General features: G+C 53.5%; 1 protein-coding gene across 2 annotated transcripts in view; it reads left to right on the top strand.

The window, feature by feature from the left end:
- The window catches only part of LOC132322841 (aurora kinase C-like), a 34,313-nt gene that overhangs the window by 10,370 nt on the left and 3,562 nt on the right, over window positions 1-20,381 (top strand). For both annotated transcript variants that reach the window (XM_059837553.1, XM_059837552.1), the window contains one exon: window positions 19,376-19,524. In XM_059837553.1, coding sequence (XP_059693536.1) covers window positions 19,376-19,524 — 149 coding nt within the window. The remainder of the gene's footprint in view (window positions 1-19,375; window positions 19,525-20,381) is intronic.

Raw genomic sequence — 20,381 nt, 5'->3', positions numbered from 1 at the left:
CAAAAATTGATCCAGGGACCCCAAAAAGCCCAAAACCGCCCCAAAAACTGACCCAGGGACCCCCAAAACCACCCCAAAAACTGATTTAGGGACCCCAAAAACCCCAAGATCAGCCAGAGACCCCAAAACCCTGAAAATCAACCCCCAAACCAACTTAAAAACCACATCTGGGACACCAAAAACCCCAAAACCACCCCAAAAACCCCAAAACCACCCCAAAAACTGACTTGAGGACCTTGAAAACAAATTGAGAGACCCCAAAAACTGACCCAGGGACCCCAAAAACCCCAAAACCACCCCAAAATCTGACCCAGGGACCCCAAAAACCACCCCAAAACCACCCCAAAGCCCAGGGGAGCTCTACAAGGAGCTGCAGCGCTGCCGGCGCCTGGACGCCACCAGGACGGCCACGGTGAGCCCCAAAACCCCAAAAACCACCCCAAAATCTGATCCAGGGACCCCAAAAACCCCAAAACCACCCCAAAAACTGATCCAGGGACCCCAAAAACCCCCAAAACCACCCGAATATCTGATCCAGGGACCCCAAAAACCCCAAAACCACCCCAAAATCCGACCCAGGGACCCCAAAAACCAACCCAAAAACTGATCCAGGGACCCCAAAACCACCCCAAAAAGTGACCCAGGGACCCCAAAAACCCCAAGATCAGCCAGAGACCCCAAAACCCTCAAAATCAACCCCCAAACCAGCTGAAAAACCACATCTGGGACCCCAAAAACCCCAAAACCACCCCAAAAACCCCAAAACCACCCCAAAAACTGACTTGAGGACCTTGAAAACAAATTGAGAGACCCCAAAAACTGACCCAGGGACCCCAAAAACCCCAAAACCACCCCAAAGCCACCCCAAAGCCCAGGGGAGCTCTACAAGGAGCTGCAGCGCTGCCGGCGCCTGGACGCCACCAGGACGGCCACGGTGAGCCCCAAAACCCCAAAAAGCACCCCAAAATCTGATCCAGGGACCCCAAAAACCCCCAAAACCACCCCAAAAACTGATCCTGGGACCCCAAAAACCCCAAAACCACCCCAAAACCACCCCAAAGCCCAGGGGAGCTCTACAAGGAGCTGCAGCGCTGCCGGCGCCTGGACGCCACCAGGACGGCCACGGTGAGCCCCAAAACCCCAAAAACCACCCCAAAATCTGATCCAGGGACCCCAAAAACCCCCAAAACCACCCCAAAAACTGATCCAGGGACCCCAAAAACCCCAAAAACTGAGTCAGGGACCCCAAAAACCCCAAGATCAGCCAGAGACCCCAAAACCCTCAAAATCAACCCCCAAACCAGCTTAAAAACCACATCTGGGACACCAAAAACCCCAAAACCACCCCAAAAACTGACTTGAGGGCCCCGAAAACAAATTGAGGGACCCCAAAAACTGACCCAGGGACCCCAAAAACCCCAAAAACCAACCTAAAAACTGACCCAGGGACCCCAAAAACCCCAAAACCACCCCAAAACCACCCCAAAGCCCAGGGGAGCTCTACAAGGAGCTGCAGCGCTGCCGGCGCCTGGACGCCACCAGGACGGCCACAGTGAGCCCCAAAACCCCAAAAACCACCCCAAAATCTGATCCAGGAACCCCAAAACCCCCAAAACCACCCGAATATCTGACCCAGGGACCCCAAAAACCCCCAAAACCACCCCAAAAACTGACCCAGGGACCCCCAAAACCACCCCAAAAACTGACCCAGGGACCCCAAAAACCCCAAAACCACCCCAAAAACTGAACCAGGGACTCCAAAAACCCCAAAAACCAACCCAAAAACCAACCCAGGGACCCCAAAAACTGATCCAGGGACCCCAAGATCAGCCAGAGAACCCCAAAACCCCCAAAATCAACCCCCAAACCAGCTTAAAAACCACATCTGGGACCCCAAAAACCCCAAAACCACCCCAAAAACTGACTTGAGGACCCTGAAAACAAATTCAGGGACCCCAAAAACTCCAAAAGCCAACCCAAAACTGACCCAGGGACCCCAAAAACCCCAAAACCACCCCAAAATCTGATCCAGGGACCCCAAAAACCCCCAAAACCACCCCAAAATCTGATCCAGGGACCCCAAAACCCCCAAAACCACCTCAAAAACTGACCCAGGGACCCCAAAAACCCCAAAACCACCCCAAAACCACCCCAAAGCCCAGGGGAGCTCTACAAGGAGCTGCAGCGCTGCCGGCGCCTGGACGCCACCAGGACGGCCACGGTGAGCCCCAAAACCCCAAAAACCACCCCAAAATCTGATCCAGGGACCCCAAAACCCCCAAAACCACCCCAAAATCTGACCCAGGGACCCCAAAACCACCCCAAAACCCCCCCAAAACCACCCCAAAGCCCAGGGGAGCTCTACAAGGAGCTGCAGCGCTGCCGGCGCCTGGACGCCACCGGGACGGCCACAGTGAGCCCCAAAACCCCAAAATGCACCCCAAAAACTGAACCAGGGACCCCCAAAACCCCCAAAACCACCCCAAAAACTGACCCAGGGACCCCAAAAACCCCAAAACCACCTCAAAAACTGACCCAGGGACCCCAAAAACCCCCAAAACCACCCCAAAAACTGATCCAGGGACCCCAAAAACCCCCAAAACCACCCCAAAAACTGACCCAGGGACCCCAAAACCACCCCAAAAACTGATCCAGGGACCCCAAAACCACCCCAAAAGCTGTGTCAGGGACCCCAAAAACCCCCAAAACTACCCCAAAAAGTGACCCAGGGACCCCAAAAACCACCCCAAAAACTGATTTAGGGACCCCAAGAACCCCAAGATCAGCCAGAGACCCCAAAACCCTCAAAATCAACCCCCAAACCAGCTTAAAAACCACATCTGGGACACCAAAAACCCCAAAGCCACCCCAAAAACTGACCCAGGGACCCCAAAAACCCCAAAACCACCCCAAAAACTGATCCAGGGACCCCAAAAACCCCCAAAACCACCCCAAAACCACCCCAAAGCCCAGGGGAGCTCTACAAGGAGCTGCAGCGCTGCCGGCGCCTGGACGCCACCAGGACAGCCACAGTGAGCCCCAAAACCCCAAAAACCACCCCAAAATCTGATCCAGGGACCCCAAAAACCCCAAAACCACCCCAAAATCTGATCCAGGGACCCCAAAAACCCCAAAACCCCCCCAAAACCACCCCAAAGCCCAGGGGAGCTCTACAAGGAGCTGCAGCGCTGCCGGCGCCTGGACGCCACCAGGACGGCCACGGTGAGCCCCAAAACCCCAAAATGCACCCCAAAATCTGACCCAGGGACCCCAAAAACCCCAAAAACCACCCCAAAATCCGACACAGGGACCCCAAAAACCCCCAAAACCACCCCAAAATCTGACCCAGGGACCCCAAAAACCCCCAAAATGCACCCCAAAATCTGACCCAGGGACCCCAAAAACCCCCAAACCACCCCAAAATCTGATCCAGGGACCCCAAAAACCCCCAAAACCACCCCAAAAACTGATCCAGGGACCCCAAAAACTCCAAAAGCCAACCCAAAACTGACCCAGGGACCCCAAAAACTGAGTCAGGGACCCCAAGAACCCCCAAAACCATCCCAAAAACTGATCTAGGGACCCCAAGATCAGCCAGAGACCCCAAAACCCCCAAAATCAACCCCCAAACCAGCTGAAAAACCACATCTGGGACCCCAAAAACCCCAAAACCACCCCAAAAACTGACTTGAGGACCTTGAAAACAAATTGAGAGACCCCAAAAACTGACCCAGGGACCCCAAAAACCCCCAAAACCACCCCAAAAACTGATCCAGGGACCCCAAAAACCCCAAAAACCAACCCAAAACTGATCCAGGGACCCCAAAAACCCGAAAAACCAACCCAAAATCTGATCCAGGGACCCCAAAACCACCCCCAAAACCACCCCAAAAACTGAGTCAGGGACCCCAAAAACCCCAAGATCAGCCAGAGACCCCAAAACTCCCAAAATCAACCCCGAAACCAGCTGAAAAACCACATCTGGGACCCCAAAAACCCCAAAACCACCCCAAAGACTGACTTGAGGACCCTGAAAACAAATTCAGGGACCCCAAAAACTGATCCAGGGACCCCAAAAACCCCCCAAACCACCCCAAAACCACCCCAAAGCCCAGGGGAGCTCTACAAGGAGCTGCAGCGCTGCCGGCGCCTGGACGCCACCAGGACGGCCACGGTGAGCCCCAAAACCCCAAAAACCACCCCAAAATCTGATCCTGGGACCCCAAAACCCCAAAACCACCCCAAAAACTGATCCAGGGACCCCAAAAACCCCCAAAACCACCCCAAAATCTGACCCAGGGACCCCCAAAACCACCCCAAAAACTGTGTCAGAGACCCCAAGAACCCCAAAACCACCCCAAAATCTGACCCAGGGACCCCAAAACCACCCCAAAAACTGACCCAGGGACCCCCAAAACTACCCCAAAAACTGATTTAGGGACCCCAAGAACCCCAAGATCAGCCAGAGACCCCAAAACCCTGAAAATCAACCCCCAAACCAACTTAAAAACCACATCTGGGACCCCAAAAACCCCAAAACCACCCCAAAATCTGACCCAGGGACCCCAAAAACCCCAAAACCCCCAAAACCACCCCAAAGCCCAGGGGAGCTCTACAAGGAGCTGCAGCGCTGCCGGCGCCTGGACGCCACCAGGACGGCCACGGTGAGCCCCAAAACCCCAAAATGCACCCCAAAAACTGACCCAGGGACCCCAAAAACCCCAAAACCACCCCAAAAAGTGACCCAGGGACCCCAAAACCCCAAAAACCAACCCAAAAACTGATCCAGGGACCCCAAAAACCCCAAAACCACCCCAAAATCTGACCCAGGGACCCCAAAAACCCCCAAAACCACCCCAAAATCTGACCCAGGAACCCCAAAAACCCCAAAACCACCCCAAAAACTGACCCAGGGACCCCAAAACCCCAAAAACCACCCCAAAATCTGACCCAGGGACCCCAAAACCCCAAAAACCACCCGAAAATCTGACCCAGGGACCCCAAAACCACCCCAAAAACTGATCCAGGGACCCCAAAAACCACCCCAAAAAGTGATCTAGGGACCCCAAAAACCACCCCAAAAACTCATCCAGGGATCACAAGAACCCCAAGATCAGCCAAAACCTCCAAAAACCACCCCAAAACCACCTTAAAAACCACCCCAAAAACCAGCCCCAAAGCCACACCAAATACCCCCAAAAACTCAAAAAACCACCCCAAAAACTGATCCAGAGACCCCAAAAACTGATCCAGGGACCCCAAAAACCCCAAAACTACCCCAAAAAGTGACCCAGGGACCCCAAAAACCACCCCAAAAAGTGACCCAGGGACCCCAAAAACCCCCAAAACCACCCCAAAATCTGATCCAGGGATCACAAGAACCCCAAGATCAGCCAAAACCTCCAAAAACCACCCCAAAACCACCTTAAAAACCACCCCAAAAACCAGCCCCAAAGCCACACCAAATACCCCCAAAAACTCAAAAAACCACCCCAAAAACTGATCCAGAGACCCCAAAAACTGATCCAGGGACCCCAAAACCCCCCAAAACCACCCCAAAACCACCCCAAAGCCCAGGGGAGCTCTACAAGGAGCTGCAGCGCTGCCGGCGCCTGGACGCCACCAGGACAGCCACGGTGAGCCCCAAAACCCCAAAAACCACCCCAAAATCTGATCCAGGGACCCCAAAACCCCCAAAACCACCCCAAAATCTGATCCAGGGACCCCAAAACCCCAAAATGCACCCCAAAATCTGATCCAGCGACCCCAAAACCACCCCAAAAACCACCCCAAAAAGTGATCCAGGGACCCCAAAAACCCCAAAAACCAACCCAAAATCTGACCCAGGGACCCCAAAACCCAAAAACCACCCGAAAATCTGACCCAGGGACCCCCAAAACCACCCCAAAAACTGACCCAGGGACCCTAAAAACCCCCAAAACCACCCCAAAACCACCCCAAAAACTGACCCAGGGACCCCAAAAACCCCAAAACCACCCCAAAAACTGACCCAGGGACCCCAAAAACCACCCCAAAAACTGAGTCAGGGACCCCAAGAACCCCAAGATCAGCCAGAGACCCCAAAACTCCCCAAATCAACCCCCAAACCAGCTTAAAAACCTCATCTGGGACCCCAAAAACCCCAAAGCCACCCCAAACACTGACTTGAGGACCTTGAAAACAAATTGAGAGACCCCAAAAACTGACCCAGGGACCCCAAAAACCCCAAAACCACCCCAAAACCACCCCAAAAAGTGACCCAGGGACCCCCAAAACCCCCAAAACCACCCCAAAGCCCAGGGGAGCTCTACAAGGAGCTGCAGCGCTGCCGGCGCCTGGACGCCACCGGGACGGCCACGGTGAGCCCCAAAACCCCAAAAACCACCCCAAAATCTGATCCAGGGACCCCAAAAACCCCAAAACCACCCCAAAAATTGATCCAGGGACCCCAAAAACCCAAAAAACCACCCCAAAAACTGATCCAGGGACCCAAAAAACCCCAAAAACCAACCCAAAATCTGATCCAGGGACCCCAAAAACCCCCAAACCACCCCAAAAACTGATCCAGGGACCCCCAAAAACCAACCCAAAAACTGATCCAGGGACCCCCAAAAACCAACCCAAAAACTGATCCAGGGACCCCCAAAACCAACCCAAAAACTGATCCAGGGACCCCCAAAACCCCAAATACACCCCAAAAACCCCAAAACCACCCCAAATTCTGACCCAGGGACCCCAAAAACCCCAAAACCACCCCAAAAACTGATCCTGGGACCCCAAAAACCCCAAAAAACACCCCAAAGTCTGACCCAGGGACCCCAAAACCACACCAAAAAACTGACCCAGGGACCCCAAAAACCCCCAAAACTACCCCAAAAACTGACCCAAGGACCACAAAAACCCCAAAAACCATCCCAAAAATTGATCCAGGGACCCCAAAACCACCCCAAAAACTGAGTCAGGGACCCCAAGAACCCCAAGATCAACCAGAGACCCCAAAACCCTGAAAATCAACCCCCAAACAAACTTAAAAACCACATCTGGGACCCCAAAAACCCCAAAACCACCCTAAAAACTGACCCAGGGACCCAAAAACCCCAAACCCACCCCAAAAACTGATCCAGGGACCCCAAAAAACCCCAAACTCACCCCAAAAGCTGACTCGGGGACACCAAAAATCAAATCTGTGACCTCAAAAACCCCCAAAACCGCCCCAAAAACCCCCAAAACCACCCCAAAAACCCCAAACTCACCCCAAAAACCGACTCGGGGACCCCAAAAACCCCAAAAACTCCCCCAAAAACTGATCCAGGGACCACAAAAAATCCCAAAATCCCCCCAAAATCACATCAGGACCCCCAAAAACCCCAAAATCCCCCCAAAATCACATCAGGACCCCCAAAACCCCCCGAAAATCCCCCCAAAATCACATCAGGACCCCCAAAAACCCCAAAATCCCCCCAAAATCACATCAGGACCCCCAAAAACCCCAAAAATCCCCCCAAAATCACATCAGGACCCCCTAAAACCCCAAAAATCCCCCCAAAATCACATCAGGACCCCCTAAAACCCCAAAATCCCCCCAAAAATCACATCAGGACCCCCAAAAAATCCCAAAATCCCCCCAAAAATCACATCAGGAACCCCAAAAACACCAAAAGTCCCCCAAAATCACATCAGGACCCCCAAAAAACCCCAAAATCCCCCCAAAAATCACATCAGGACCCCCAAAAACCCCAAAATCCCCCCAAAAATCACATCAGGACCCCCAAAAACCCCAAAATCCCCCCAAAATCACATCAGGACCCTCAAAAAACCCCCAAAATCCCCCCAAAATCACATCAGGACCCCCAAAAACCCCAAAATCCCCCCAAAATCACATCAGGACCCCCAAAAATCCCCCCAAAATCACATCAGGACCCCCAAAAACCCCAAAATCTCCCCAAAAATCACATCAGGACCCCTAAAAACCCCCAAAAATCACATCAGGACCCCCAAAAATCCCCCCAAAAATCACATCAGGACCCCCAAAAACCCCCAAAAATCTCCCCAAAATCACATCAGGACCCCCAAAAAACTCCAAAATCCCCCCAGAAATCACATCAGGACCCCCAAAATCTCCCCAAAAATCACATCAAGACCCCCAAAATCCCCCCAAAAATCACATCAGGACCCCCAAAAACCCCAAATTCCCCCCAAAAATCACATCAGGACCCCCAAAAACCCCAAAAATCCCCCCAAAAATCACATCAGGACCCCCAAAAACCCCAAAATCCCCCCAAAAATCACATCAGGACCCCCAAAAACCCCCAAAATCCCCCCAAAAATCACATCAGGACCCCCAAAATCTCCCCAAAATCACATCAGGACCCCCAAAAACACCAAAAATCTCCCCAAAATCACATCAGGACCCCCAAAAACCCCCAAAATCCCCCCAAAATCACATCAGGACCCCCAAAAACCCCCAAAATCCCCCCAAAAATCACATCAGGACCCCCAAAAACCCCAAAAATCCCCCCAAAAATCACATCAGGACCCCCAAAAACCCCAAAATCCCCCCAAAATCACATCAGGACCCCCAAAAACCCCCCAAAATCCCCCCAAAAATCACATCAGGACCCCCAAAAATCTCCCCAAAATCACATCAGGACCCCCAAAAACCCCCAAAATCTCCCAAAAATCACATCAGGACCCCCAAAAACCCCAAAAATCCCCCCAAAATCACATCAGGACCCCCCAAAATCCCCCAAAAATCACATCAGGACCCCCAAAAAATCCCAAAAATCCCCCCAAAAATCACATCAGGACCCCCAAAAACCCCAAAATCTCCCCCAAAATCACATCAGGACCCCCAAAAACCCCAAAAATCTCCCCAAAATCACATCAGGACCCCCAAAAACCCCCAAAATCTCCCAAAAATCACATCAGGACCCCCAAAAATCCCCCCCAAAATCACATCAGGACCCCCAAAAACCCCAAAAATCTCCCCAAAATCACATCAGGACCCCCAAAAACCCCAAAATCCCCCCAAAAATCACATCAGGACCCCCAAAAACCCCAAAATCCCCCCAAAATCACATCAGGACCCCCAAAAATCCCCCCCAAAATCACATCAGGACCCCCAAAAACCCCCAAAATCTCCCCAAAATCACATCAGGACCCCAAAAAACCCCAAAATCCCCCCAAAAATCACATCAGGACCCCCAAAAACCCCAAAAATCCCCCCAAAAATCACATCAGGACCCCCAAAAAACCCCAAAATCACCCCAAAAATCACATCAGGACCCCCAAAAAACCCCAAAAATCCCCCCAAAAATCACATCAGGACCCCCAAAAATCCCCCCAAAATCACATCAGGACCCCCAAAAACCCCAAAAATCTCCCCAAAAATCACATCAGGACCCCCCAAAACCCCAAAATCCCCCCAAAAATCACATCAGGACCCCCAAAAACCCCAAAAATCCCCCCAAAATCACATCAGGACCCCCAAAAAACCCCAAAATCCCCCCAAAATCACATCAGGACCCCCAAAAAACCCCCAAAATCCCCCCAAAAATCACATCAGGACCCCCAAAATCCCCCAAAATCTCCCCAAAATTCACATCAGGACCCCCAAAAATCTCCCCAAAATCCCCCCAAAAATCACATCAGGACCCCCAAAAAACCCGAAAAATCCCCCCAAAAATCACATCAGGACCCCCAAAATCCCCCCATAATCACATCAGGACCCCCAAAAACCCCAAAATCCCCCCAAAAATCACATCAGGACCCCCAAAATCTCCCCAAAATCACATCAGGACCCCCAAAATCTCCCCAAAATCACATCAGGACCCCCAAAAACCCCAAAAATCTCCCCAAAATCACATCAGGACCCCCAAAAACCCCAAAATCTTCCCAAAAATCACATCAGGACCCCCAAAAAAACCCAAAATCACATCAGGACCCCCAAAAATCCCCCCAAAATCACATCAGGACCCCCAAAAACCCCCAAAAATCCCCCCAAAAATCACATCAGGACCCCCAAAATCCCCCCAAAAATCACATCAGGACCCCCAAAAACCCCAAAAATCCCCCCAAAAATCACATCAGGACCCCCAAAAAACCCCAAAATCCCCCCCAAAATCACATCAGGACCCCCAAAATCTCCCCAAAATCCCCCCAAAAATCACATCAGGACCCCCAAAAACCCCAAAAATCCCCCCAAAATCACATCAGGACCCCCAAAAACCCCAAAATCTCCCCCAAAATCACATCAGGACCCCCAAAAACCCCAAAAATCTCCCCAAAATCACATCAGGACCCCCAAAAACCCCCAAAATCTCCCAAAAATCACATCAGGACCCCCAAAAATCCCCCCCAAAATCACATCAGGACCCCCAAAAACCCCAAAAATCTCCCCAAAATCACATCAGGACCCCCAAAAACCCCAAAATCCCCCCAAAAATCACATCAGGACCCCCAAAAACCCCAAAATCCCCCCAAAATCACATCAGGACCCCCAAAAATCCCCCCCAAAATCACATCAGGACCCCCAAAAAACCCCAAAATCCCCCCAAAATCACATCAGGACCCCCAAAAAACGCCCAAAATCACATCAGGACCCCCAAAAAACCCAAAAATTCCTCCAAAATCACATCAGGACCCCCCAAAAACCCCAAAAATCTCCCCAAAAATCACATCAGGAGCCCCCAAAACCCCAAAAATCCCCCCAAAAATCACATCAGGACCCCCAAAAACCCCAAAATCCCCCCAAAATCACATCAGGACCCTCAAAAAACCCCCAAAATCCCCCCAAAATCACATCAGGACCCCCAAAAACCCCAAAATCCCCCCAAAATCACATCAGGACCCCCAAAAATCCCCCCAAAATCACATCAGGACCCCCAAAAACCCCAAAATCTCCCCAAAAATCACATCAGGACCCCTAAAAACCCCCAAAAATCACATCAGGACCCCCAAAAATCCCCCCAAAAATCACATCAGGACCCCCAAAAACCCCCAAAAATCTCCCCAAAATCACATCAGGACCCCCAAAAAACTCCAAAATCCCCCCAGAAATCACATCAGGACCCCCAAAATCTCCCCAAAAATCACATCAAGACCCCCAAAATCCCCCCAAAAATCACATCAGGACCCCCAAAAACCCCAAAATCCCCCCAAAAATCACATCAGGACCCCCAAAAACCCCAAAAATCCCCCCAAAAATCACATCAGGACCCCCAAAAACCCCAAAATCCCCCCAAAAATCACATCAGGACCCCCAAAAACCCCCAAAATCCCCCCAAAAATCACATCAGGACCCCCAAAAACCCCAAAAATCCCCCCAAAATCACATCAGGACCCCCAAAAACCCCAAAATCTCCCCAAAAATCACATCAGGACCCCCAAAAATCCCCCCAAAAATCACATCAGGACCCCCAAAATCTCCCCAAAATCACATCAGGACCCCCAAAAACACCAAAAATCTCCCCAAAATCACATCAGGACCCCCAAAAACCCCCAAAATCCCCCCAAAATCACATCAGGACCCCCAAAAACCCCCAAAATCCCCCCAAAAATCACATCAGGACCCCCAAAAACCCCAAAAATCCCCCCAAAAATCACATCAGGACCCCCAAAAACCCCAAAATCCCCCCAAAATCACATCAGGACCCCCAAAAACCCCCCAAAATCCCCCCAAAAATCACATCAGGACCCCCAAAAATCTCCCCAAAATCACATCAGGACCCCCAAAAACCCCCAAAATCTCCCAAAAATCACATCAGGACCCCCAAAAACCCCAAAAATCCCCCCAAAATCACATCAGGACCCCCCAAAATCCCCCAAAAATCACATCAGGACCCCCAAAAAATCCCAAAAATCCCCCCAAAAATCACATCAGGACCCCCAAAAACCCCAAAATCTCCCCCAAAATCACATCAGGACCCCCAAAAACCCCAAAAATCTCCCCAAAATCACATCAGGACCCCCAAAAACCCCCAAAATCTCCCAAAAATCACATCAGGACCCCCAAAAATCCCCCCCAAAATCACATCAGGACCCCCAAAAACCCCAAAAATCTCCCCAAAATCACATCAGGACCCCCAAAAACCCCAAAATCCCCCCAAAAATCACATCAGGACCCCCAAAAACCCCAAAATCCCCCCAAAATCACATCAGGACCCCCAAAAATCCCCCCCAAAATCACATCAGGACCCCCAAAAACCCCCAAAATCTCCCCAAAATCACATCAGGACCCCAAAAAACCCCAAAATCCCCCCAAAAATCACATCAGGACCCCCAAAATCCCCCCAAAATCACATCAGGACCCCCAAAAACCCCAAAAATCCCCCCAAAATCACATCAGGACCCCCAAAAACCCCAAAAATCCCCCCAAAAATCACATCAGGACCCCCAAAAACCCCAAAATCCCCCCAAAATCACATCAGGACCCTCAAAAAACCCCCAAAATCCCCCCAAAATCACATCAGGACCCCCAAAAACCCCAAAATCCCCCCAAAATCACATCAGGACCCCCAAAAATCCCCCCAAAATCACATCAGGACCCCCAAAAACCCCAAAATCTCCCCAAAAATCACATCAGGACCCCTAAAAACCCCCAAAAATCACATCAGGACCCCCAAAAATCCCCCCAAAAATCACATCAGGACCCCCAAAAACCCCCAAAAATCTCCCCAAAATCACATCAGGACCCCCAAAAAACTCCAAAATCCCCCCAGAAATCACATCAGGACCCCCAAAATCTCCCCAAAAATCACATCAAGACCCCCAAAATCCCCCCAAAAATCACATCAGGACCCCCAAAAACCCCAAAATCCCCCCAAAAATCACATCAGGACCCCCAAAAACCCCAAAAATCCCCCCAAAAATCACATCAGGACCCCCAAAAACCCCAAAATCCCCCCAAAAATCACATCAGGACCCCCAAAAACCCCCAAAATCCCCCCAAAAATCACATCAGGACCCCCAAAAACCCCAAAAATCCCCCCAAAATCACATCAGGACCCCCAAAAACCCCAAAATCTCCCCAAAAATCACATCAGGACCCCCAAAAATCCCCCCAAAAATCACATCAGGACCCCCAAAATCTCCCCAAAATCACATCAGGACCCCCAAAAACACCAAAAATCTCCCCAAAATCACATCAGGACCCCCAAAAACCCCCAAAATCCCCCCAAAATCACATCAGGACCCCCAAAAACCCCCAAAATCCCCCCAAAAATCACATCAGGACCCCCAAAAACCCCAAAAATCCCCCCAAAAATCACATCAGGACCCCCAAAAACCCCAAAATCCCCCCAAAATCACATCAGGACCCCCAAAAACCCCCCAAAATCCCCCCAAAAATCACATCAGGACCCCCAAAAATCTCCCCAAAATCACATCAGGACCCCCAAAAACCCCCAAAATCTCCCAAAAATCACATCAGGACCCCCAAAAACCCCAAAAATCCCCCCAAAATCACATCAGGACCCCCCAAAATCCCCCAAAAATCACATCAGGACCCCCAAAAAATCCCAAAAATCCCCCCAAAAATCACATCAGGACCCCCAAAAACCCCAAAATCTCCCCCAAAATCACATCAGGACCCCCAAAAACCCCAAAAATCTCCCCAAAATCACATCAGGACCCCCAAAAACCCCCAAAATCTCCCAAAAATCACATCAGGACCCCCAAAAATCCCCCCCAAAATCACATCAGGACCCCCAAAAACCCCAAAAATCTCCCCAAAATCACATCAGGACCCCCAAAAACCCCAAAATCCCCCCAAAAATCACATCAGGACCCCCAAAAACCCCAAAATCCCCCCAAAATCACATCAGGACCCCCAAAAATCCCCCCCAAAATCACATCAGGACCCCCAAAAACCCCCAAAATCTCCCCAAAATCACATCAGGACCCCAAAAAACCCCAAAATCCCCCCAAAAATCACATCAGGACCCCCAAAAACCCCAAAATCCCCCCAAAAATCACATCAGGACCCCCAAAAAACCCCAAAAATCCCCCCAAAAATCACATCAGGACCCCCAAAAACCCCAAAATCCCCCCAAAAATCACATCAGGACCCCCAAAAATCTCCCCAAAATCACATCAGGACCCCCAAAAAATCCCAAAATCTCCCCAAAAATCACATCAGGACCCCCAAAAACCCCAAAATCCCCCCAAAAATCACATCAGGACCCCCAAAAACCCCCAAAAATCACATCAGGACCCCCAAAAACCCCAAAAATCACATCAGGACCCCCAAAATCTCCCCAAAATCACATCAGGACCCCCAAAAACCCCAAAATCCCCCCAAAATCACATCAGGACCCCCAAAAACCCCAAAATCCCCCCAAAATCACATCAGGACCCCCAAAAACCCCAAAATCCCCCAAAAATCACATCAGGATCCCCAAAAACCCCAAAATCTCCCCAAAATCACATCAGGACCCCCAAAAACCCCAAAATCCCCCCAAAATCACATCAGGACCCCCTAAAACCCCAAAATCCCCCCAAAATCACATCAGGACCCCCAAAATCTCCCCAAAAATCCCCCCAAAATCACATCAGGACCCCCAAAAACCCCAAAACCTGCCCCACCCATCCCCCACAGCTGAGGGGCTCTCGGAGCACCTGGGGGGGATTTGGGGGTACCTGGGCACACCTGGGGGGGTTTTGGGGTGCCCCGAGTGGATTTTTGGGGTTCCCAAGATGATTTTGGGGTGCCCTGAGTGGATTTTGGGGTCACTTTGGAGGATTTTGGGGTGCCTGAGTCAGTTTTTATCCTTGTGGAGGAGCCGCTTCCCCTCAGAGCACCTGGGGGGGATTTGGGGGTACCTGGGCACACCTGGGGGGTTTTGGGGTGCCTCGAGTGGATTTTTGGGGTTCCCGGGAGGATTTTGGGGTGCCCCGAGTGGATTTTTGGGGTCACTTTGGAAGATTTTGGGGTGCCCCGAGTGGATTTTGGGGTCACTTTGAAGGATTTTGGGGTGCCCTGAGTCAGTTCTTGTCCTCGTGGAGGAGCCGCTTCCCCTCAGAGCACCTGGGGGGGATTTGGGGGTACCTGGGCACACCTGGGGGGGTTTTGGGGTGCCCCGAGTGCATTTTTGGGGTCACTTTGGATGATTTTGGGGTGCCCTGAGTGGATTTTGGGGTCACTTTGGAGGATTTTGGGGTGCCTGAGTCAGTTCTTGTTCTTGTGGGGGAGCCGCTTCCCCTCAGAGCACCTGGGGGGGATTTGGGGGTACCTGGGCACACCTGGGGGGTTTTGGGGTGCCCCGAGTGGATTTTTGGGGTGCTCGAGATGATTTTGGGGTGCCCCGAGTGGATTTTGGGGTGCCCAGGTGGATTTTGGGGTGCCCTGAGTTCAGTTCTTGTCCTCGTGGAGGAGCCGCTTCCCCTCAGAGCACCTGGGGGGGATTTGGGGGTACCTGGGCACACCTGGGGGGGTTTTGGGGTGCCCCGAGTGCATTTTTGGGGTTCCCGGGATGATTTTGGGGTGCCCCGAGTGGATTTTGGGGTCACTTTGGAGGATTTTGGGGTGCCCTGAGTCAGTTTTTATCCTTGTGGAGGAGCCGCTTCCACCCAGAGCACCTGGGGGGGATTTGGGGGTACCTGGGCACACCTGGGGGGGTTTGGGGTGCCCCGAGTGGATTTTTGGGGTTCCCGAGATGATTTTGGGGTGCCCGGGAGGATTTTGGGGTGCCCTGAGTGGATTTTGGGGTAATTTTGGAGGATTTTGGGGTGCCCTGAGTCAGTTTTTATCCTTGTGGAGGAGCCGCTTCCACCCAGAGCACGTGGGGGGGGTTTGGGCATACCTGGGCACACCTGGGGGGTTTTGGGGTGCCCCGAGTGCATTTTTGGGGTCTCCAGGATGATTTTGGGGTGCCCTGAGTGGATTTTGGGGTCACTTTGGAGGATTTTGGGGTGCCCTGAGTCAGTTTTTATCCTCTCCCCCTCAGGGAGGAGCCGCTTCCCCTCAGAGCACCTGGGGGGGATTTGGGGGTACCTGGGCACACCTGGGGGGTTTTGGGGTGCCCCGAGTGGATTTTGGGGTTCCCAGGATGATTTTGGGGTGCCCTGAGTGGATTTTGGGGTAATTTTGGAGGATTTTGGGGTGCCCTGAGTCAGTTTTTATCCTTGTGGAGGAGCTGCTTCCCTCCAAAGCACCTGGGGGGGATTTGGGGGTACCTGGGCACACCTGGGGGGTTTTGGGGTGCCCCGAGTGGATTTTTGGGGTTCCCAAGATGATTTTGGGGTGCCCTGAGTGGATTTTGGGGTGCCCCGAGTGGATTTTGGGGTCACTTTGGAGGATTTTGGGGTGCCCTGAGTCAGTTCTTGTCCTCGTGGGGGAGCCACTTCCTCTTGGAGCACCTGGGGGGGATTTGGGGGTACCTGGGCACACCTGGGGGGTTTTGGGGTGCCCTGAGTGGATTTTTGGGGTTCTCGAGATGATTTTGGGGTGCCCTGAGTGGATTTTGGGGTGCCCCGAGTGGATTTTGGGGTCACTTTGGAGGATTTTGGGGTGCCCTGAGTCAGCTTTTATCCTTGTGGAGGAGCCGCTTCCCCTCAGAGCACCTGGGGGGGATTTGGGGGTACCTGGGCACACCTGGGGGGGTTTGGGGTGCCCCGAGTGGATTTTTGGGGTGCCCAGGATGATTTTGGGGTGCCCCGACTGGATTTTGGGGTCAGTTTGGAGGATTTTGGGGTGCCCTGAGTCAGTTTTTATCCTTGTGGAGGAGCCGCTTCCTCTTGGAGCACCTGGGGGGGATTTGGGGGTACCTGGGCACACCTGGGGGGTTTTGGGGTGCCCTGAGTGGATTTTTGGGGTTCTCGAGATGATTTTGGGGTGCCCTGAGTGGATTTTGGGGTGCCCCGAGTGGATTTTGGGGTCACTTTGGAGGATTTTGGGCTGCCCCGAGTCAGTTTTTATCCTCGTGGAGGAGCCGCTTCCCCTCAGAGCACCTGGGGGGGATTTGGGGGTACCTGGGCACACCTGGGGGGGTTTTGGGGTGCCCCGAGTGGATTTTTGGGGTGCCCAGGATGAATTTGGGGTGCCCTGAGTGGATTTTTGGGGTCACTTTGGTGGATTTTGGGGTCACTTTGGAGGATTTTGGGGTGCCCTGAGTCAGTTTTTATCCTTGTGGAGGAGCTGCTTCCCCTCCAAAGCACCTGGGGGGGATTTGGGGGTACCTGGGCACACCTGGGGGGTTTTGGGGTGCCCTGAGTGGATTTTTGGGGTTCCTGGGATGATTTTGGGGTGCCCCGAGTGGATTTTGGGGTCACTTTGGAGGATTTTGGGGTGCCCTGAGTCAGTTTTTATCCTTGTGGAGGAGCCGCTTCCTCTTGGAGCACCTGGGGGGGATTTGGGGGTACCTGGGCACACCTGGGGGGTTTTGGGGTGCCCCGAGTGGATTTTGGGGTTCCCAGGAGGATTTTGGGGTGCCCTGAGTGGATTTTGGGGTCACTTTGGAGGATTTTGGGGTGCCCTGAGTCAGTTTTTATCCTCTCCCCCTCAGGGAGGAGCCGCTTCCCCTCAGAGCACCTGGGGGGGATTTGGGGGTACCTGGGCACACCTGGGGGGTTTTGGGGTGCCCCGAGTGCATTTTTGGGGTCTCCAGGATGATTTTGGGGTGCCCTGAGTGGATTTTGGGGTCACTTTGGAGGATTTTGGGGTGCCCTGAGTCAGTTTTTATCCTTGTGGAGGAGCCGCTTCCACCCAGAGCACCTGGGGGGGATTTGGGGGTACCTGGGCACACCTGGGGGGTTTTGGGGTGCCCTGAGTGCATTTTTGGGGTTCCCAGGAGGATTTTGGGGTGCCCTGAGTGGATTTTGGGGTCACTTTGGAGGATTTTGGGGTGCCCTGAGTCAGTTCTTGTCCTCGTGGAGGAGCTGCCTCCTCTTGGAGCACCTGGGGGGGATTTGGGGGTACCTGGGCACACCTGGGGGGTTTTGGGGTGCCCCGAGTGCATTTTTGGGGTGCCCGGGATGATTTTGGGGTGCCCCGAGTGGATTTTGGGGTCACTTTGGAGGATTTTGGGGTGCCCTGAGTCAGTTTTTATCCTTGTGGAGGAACCGCTTCCTCTTGGAGCACCTGGGGGGGTTTGGGGGTACCTGGGCACACCTGGGGGGGTTTTGGGGTGCCCCGAGTGGATTTTTGGGGTTCCCGGGATGATTTTGGGGTGTCCTGAGTGGATTTTGGGGTCATTTTGGAGGATTTTGGGGTGCCCTGAGTCAGTTTTTATCCTTGTGGAGGAGCTGCTTCCCTCCAAAGCACCTGGGGGGGATTTGGGGGTACCTGGGCACACCTGGGGGGTTTTGGGGTGCCCCGAGTGGATTTTTGGGGTTCCCAGGATGATTTTGGGGTGCCCTGAGTGGATTTTGGGGTCACTTTGGAGGATTTTGGGGTGCCCTGAGTCAGTTTTTATCCTTGTGGAGGAGCCGCTTCCCCTCAGAGCACCTGGGGGGGTTTGGGGGTACCTGGGCACACCTGGGGGGTTTTGGGGTGCCCCGAGTGCATTTTTGGGGTTCCCGGGAGGATTTTGGGGTGCCCCGAGTGGATTTTGGGGTCACTTTGAAGGATTTTGGGGTGCCTGAGTCAGTTTTTATCCTTGTGGAGGAGCCGCTTCCTCTTAGAGCACCTGGGGGGGATTTGAGGGTACCTGGGCACACCTGGGGGGTTTTGGGGTGCCCCGAGTGCATTTTTGGGGTGCCCCGAGTGGATTTTGGGGTTCCCGGGATGATTTTGGGGTGCCCCGAGTGGATTTTGGGGTCACTTTGGAGGATTTTGGGGCGCCTGAGTCAGTTTTTATCCTCTCGTCCTCAGGGAGGAGCTGCTTCCCCTCAGAGCACCTGGGGGGGATTTGGGGGTACCTGGGCACACCTGGGGGGTTTGGGGTGCCCCGAGTGCATTTTTGGGGTTCCCGAGAGGATTTTGGGGTGCCCCGAGTGGATTTTGGGGTGCCCTGAGAGGATTTTGGGGTCACTTTGGTGGATTTTGGGGTGCCCCGAGTGGATTTTGGGGTCACTTTGGAGGATTTTGGGGTGCCTGAGTCAGTTCTTGTCCTCGTGGAGGAGCCGCTTCCCCTCAGAGCACCTGGGGGGGATTTGGGGGTACCTGGGCACACCTGGGGGGTTTTGGGGTGCCCCGAGTGGATTTTTGGGGTGCCCGGGATGATTTTGGGGTGCCCCGAGTGGATTTTGGGGTCACTTTGGAGGATTTTGGGGTGCCCTGAGTCAGTTTTTATCCTTGTGCAGGAGCCGCTTCCCCTCAGAGCACCTGGGGGGGATTTGGGGGTACCTGGGCACACCTGGGGGGTTTTGGGGTGCCCCGAGTGGATTTTTGGGGTCTCCAGGATGATTTTGGGGTGCCCTGACCCCCCAAATTTGGCAGCTGATGGAGGAGCTGGCCGACGCCCTCCTGTACTGCCACGGGCGCAAGGTGATCCACCGGGACATCAAACCCGAGAATCTCCTGCTCGGCCTCAAGGGGGAGCTCAAGATCGCCGACTTTGGGTGGTCCGTGCACGCCCCCTCGCTCAGGTGAGTCCTGGCACACCTGGGGGCACACCTGGGCACACCTGGGCACACACCTGGGCACACACCTGGACACACCTGGGCACACCTGGGGGGCTGGGATGGGGGTAAAAGGGGCAGGATTGGGCTCAAAATGGCCGACTTTGGGTGGTCCGTGCACGCCCCCTCGCTCAGGTGAGAGCTGGCACACCTGGGCACACACCTGGGCACTCACCTGGGCACACACCTGGGCACACCTGGGGGCTGTTTGGGGGGTAAAAGGGGATGGGAGGGCTCAAAATGGCCGACTTCGGCTGGTCTGTGCACGCCCCCTCGCTCAGGTGAGTCCTGGCACACCTGGGCACACACCTGGGCACACCTGGGCACACCTGGGAGGGGTTATGGGGCTGGGATGGGGGTAAAAGGGGCAGGGGAGGGCTCAAAATGGCCGATTTTGGGTGGTCCGTGCACGCCCCCTCGCTCAGGTGAGAGCTGGCACACCTGGGCACACACCTGGGCACTCACCTGGGCACACCTGGGGGCTGTTTGGGGGGTAAAAGGGGGATGGGAGGGCTCAAAATGGCCGATTTTGGGTGGTCCGTGCACGCCCCCTCGCTCAGGTGAGAGCTGGCACACCTGGGCACACCTGGGCACACACCTGGGCACACCTGGGGGCTGTTTGGGGGGTAAAAGGGGATGGGAGGGCTCAAAATGGCCGACTTCGGCTGGTCTGTGCACGCCCCCTCGCTCAGGTGAGTCCTGGCACACCTGGGCACACACCTGGGCACACCTGGGCACACCTGGGAGGGGTTATGGGGCTGGGATGGGGGTAAAAGGGGCAGGGGAGGGTTCAAAATGGCCGATTTCAGGTGGTCCGTGCACGC

Source organism: Haemorhous mexicanus, unplaced genomic scaffold (assembly GCF_027477595.1).
Source record: "Haemorhous mexicanus isolate bHaeMex1 unplaced genomic scaffold, bHaeMex1.pri scaffold_152_ctg1, whole genome shotgun sequence".
In the NCBI taxonomy this organism is placed as follows: domain Eukaryota; kingdom Metazoa; phylum Chordata; class Aves; order Passeriformes; family Fringillidae; genus Haemorhous; species Haemorhous mexicanus.
This window is presented reverse-complemented; position numbering and strand designations above follow the sequence as displayed.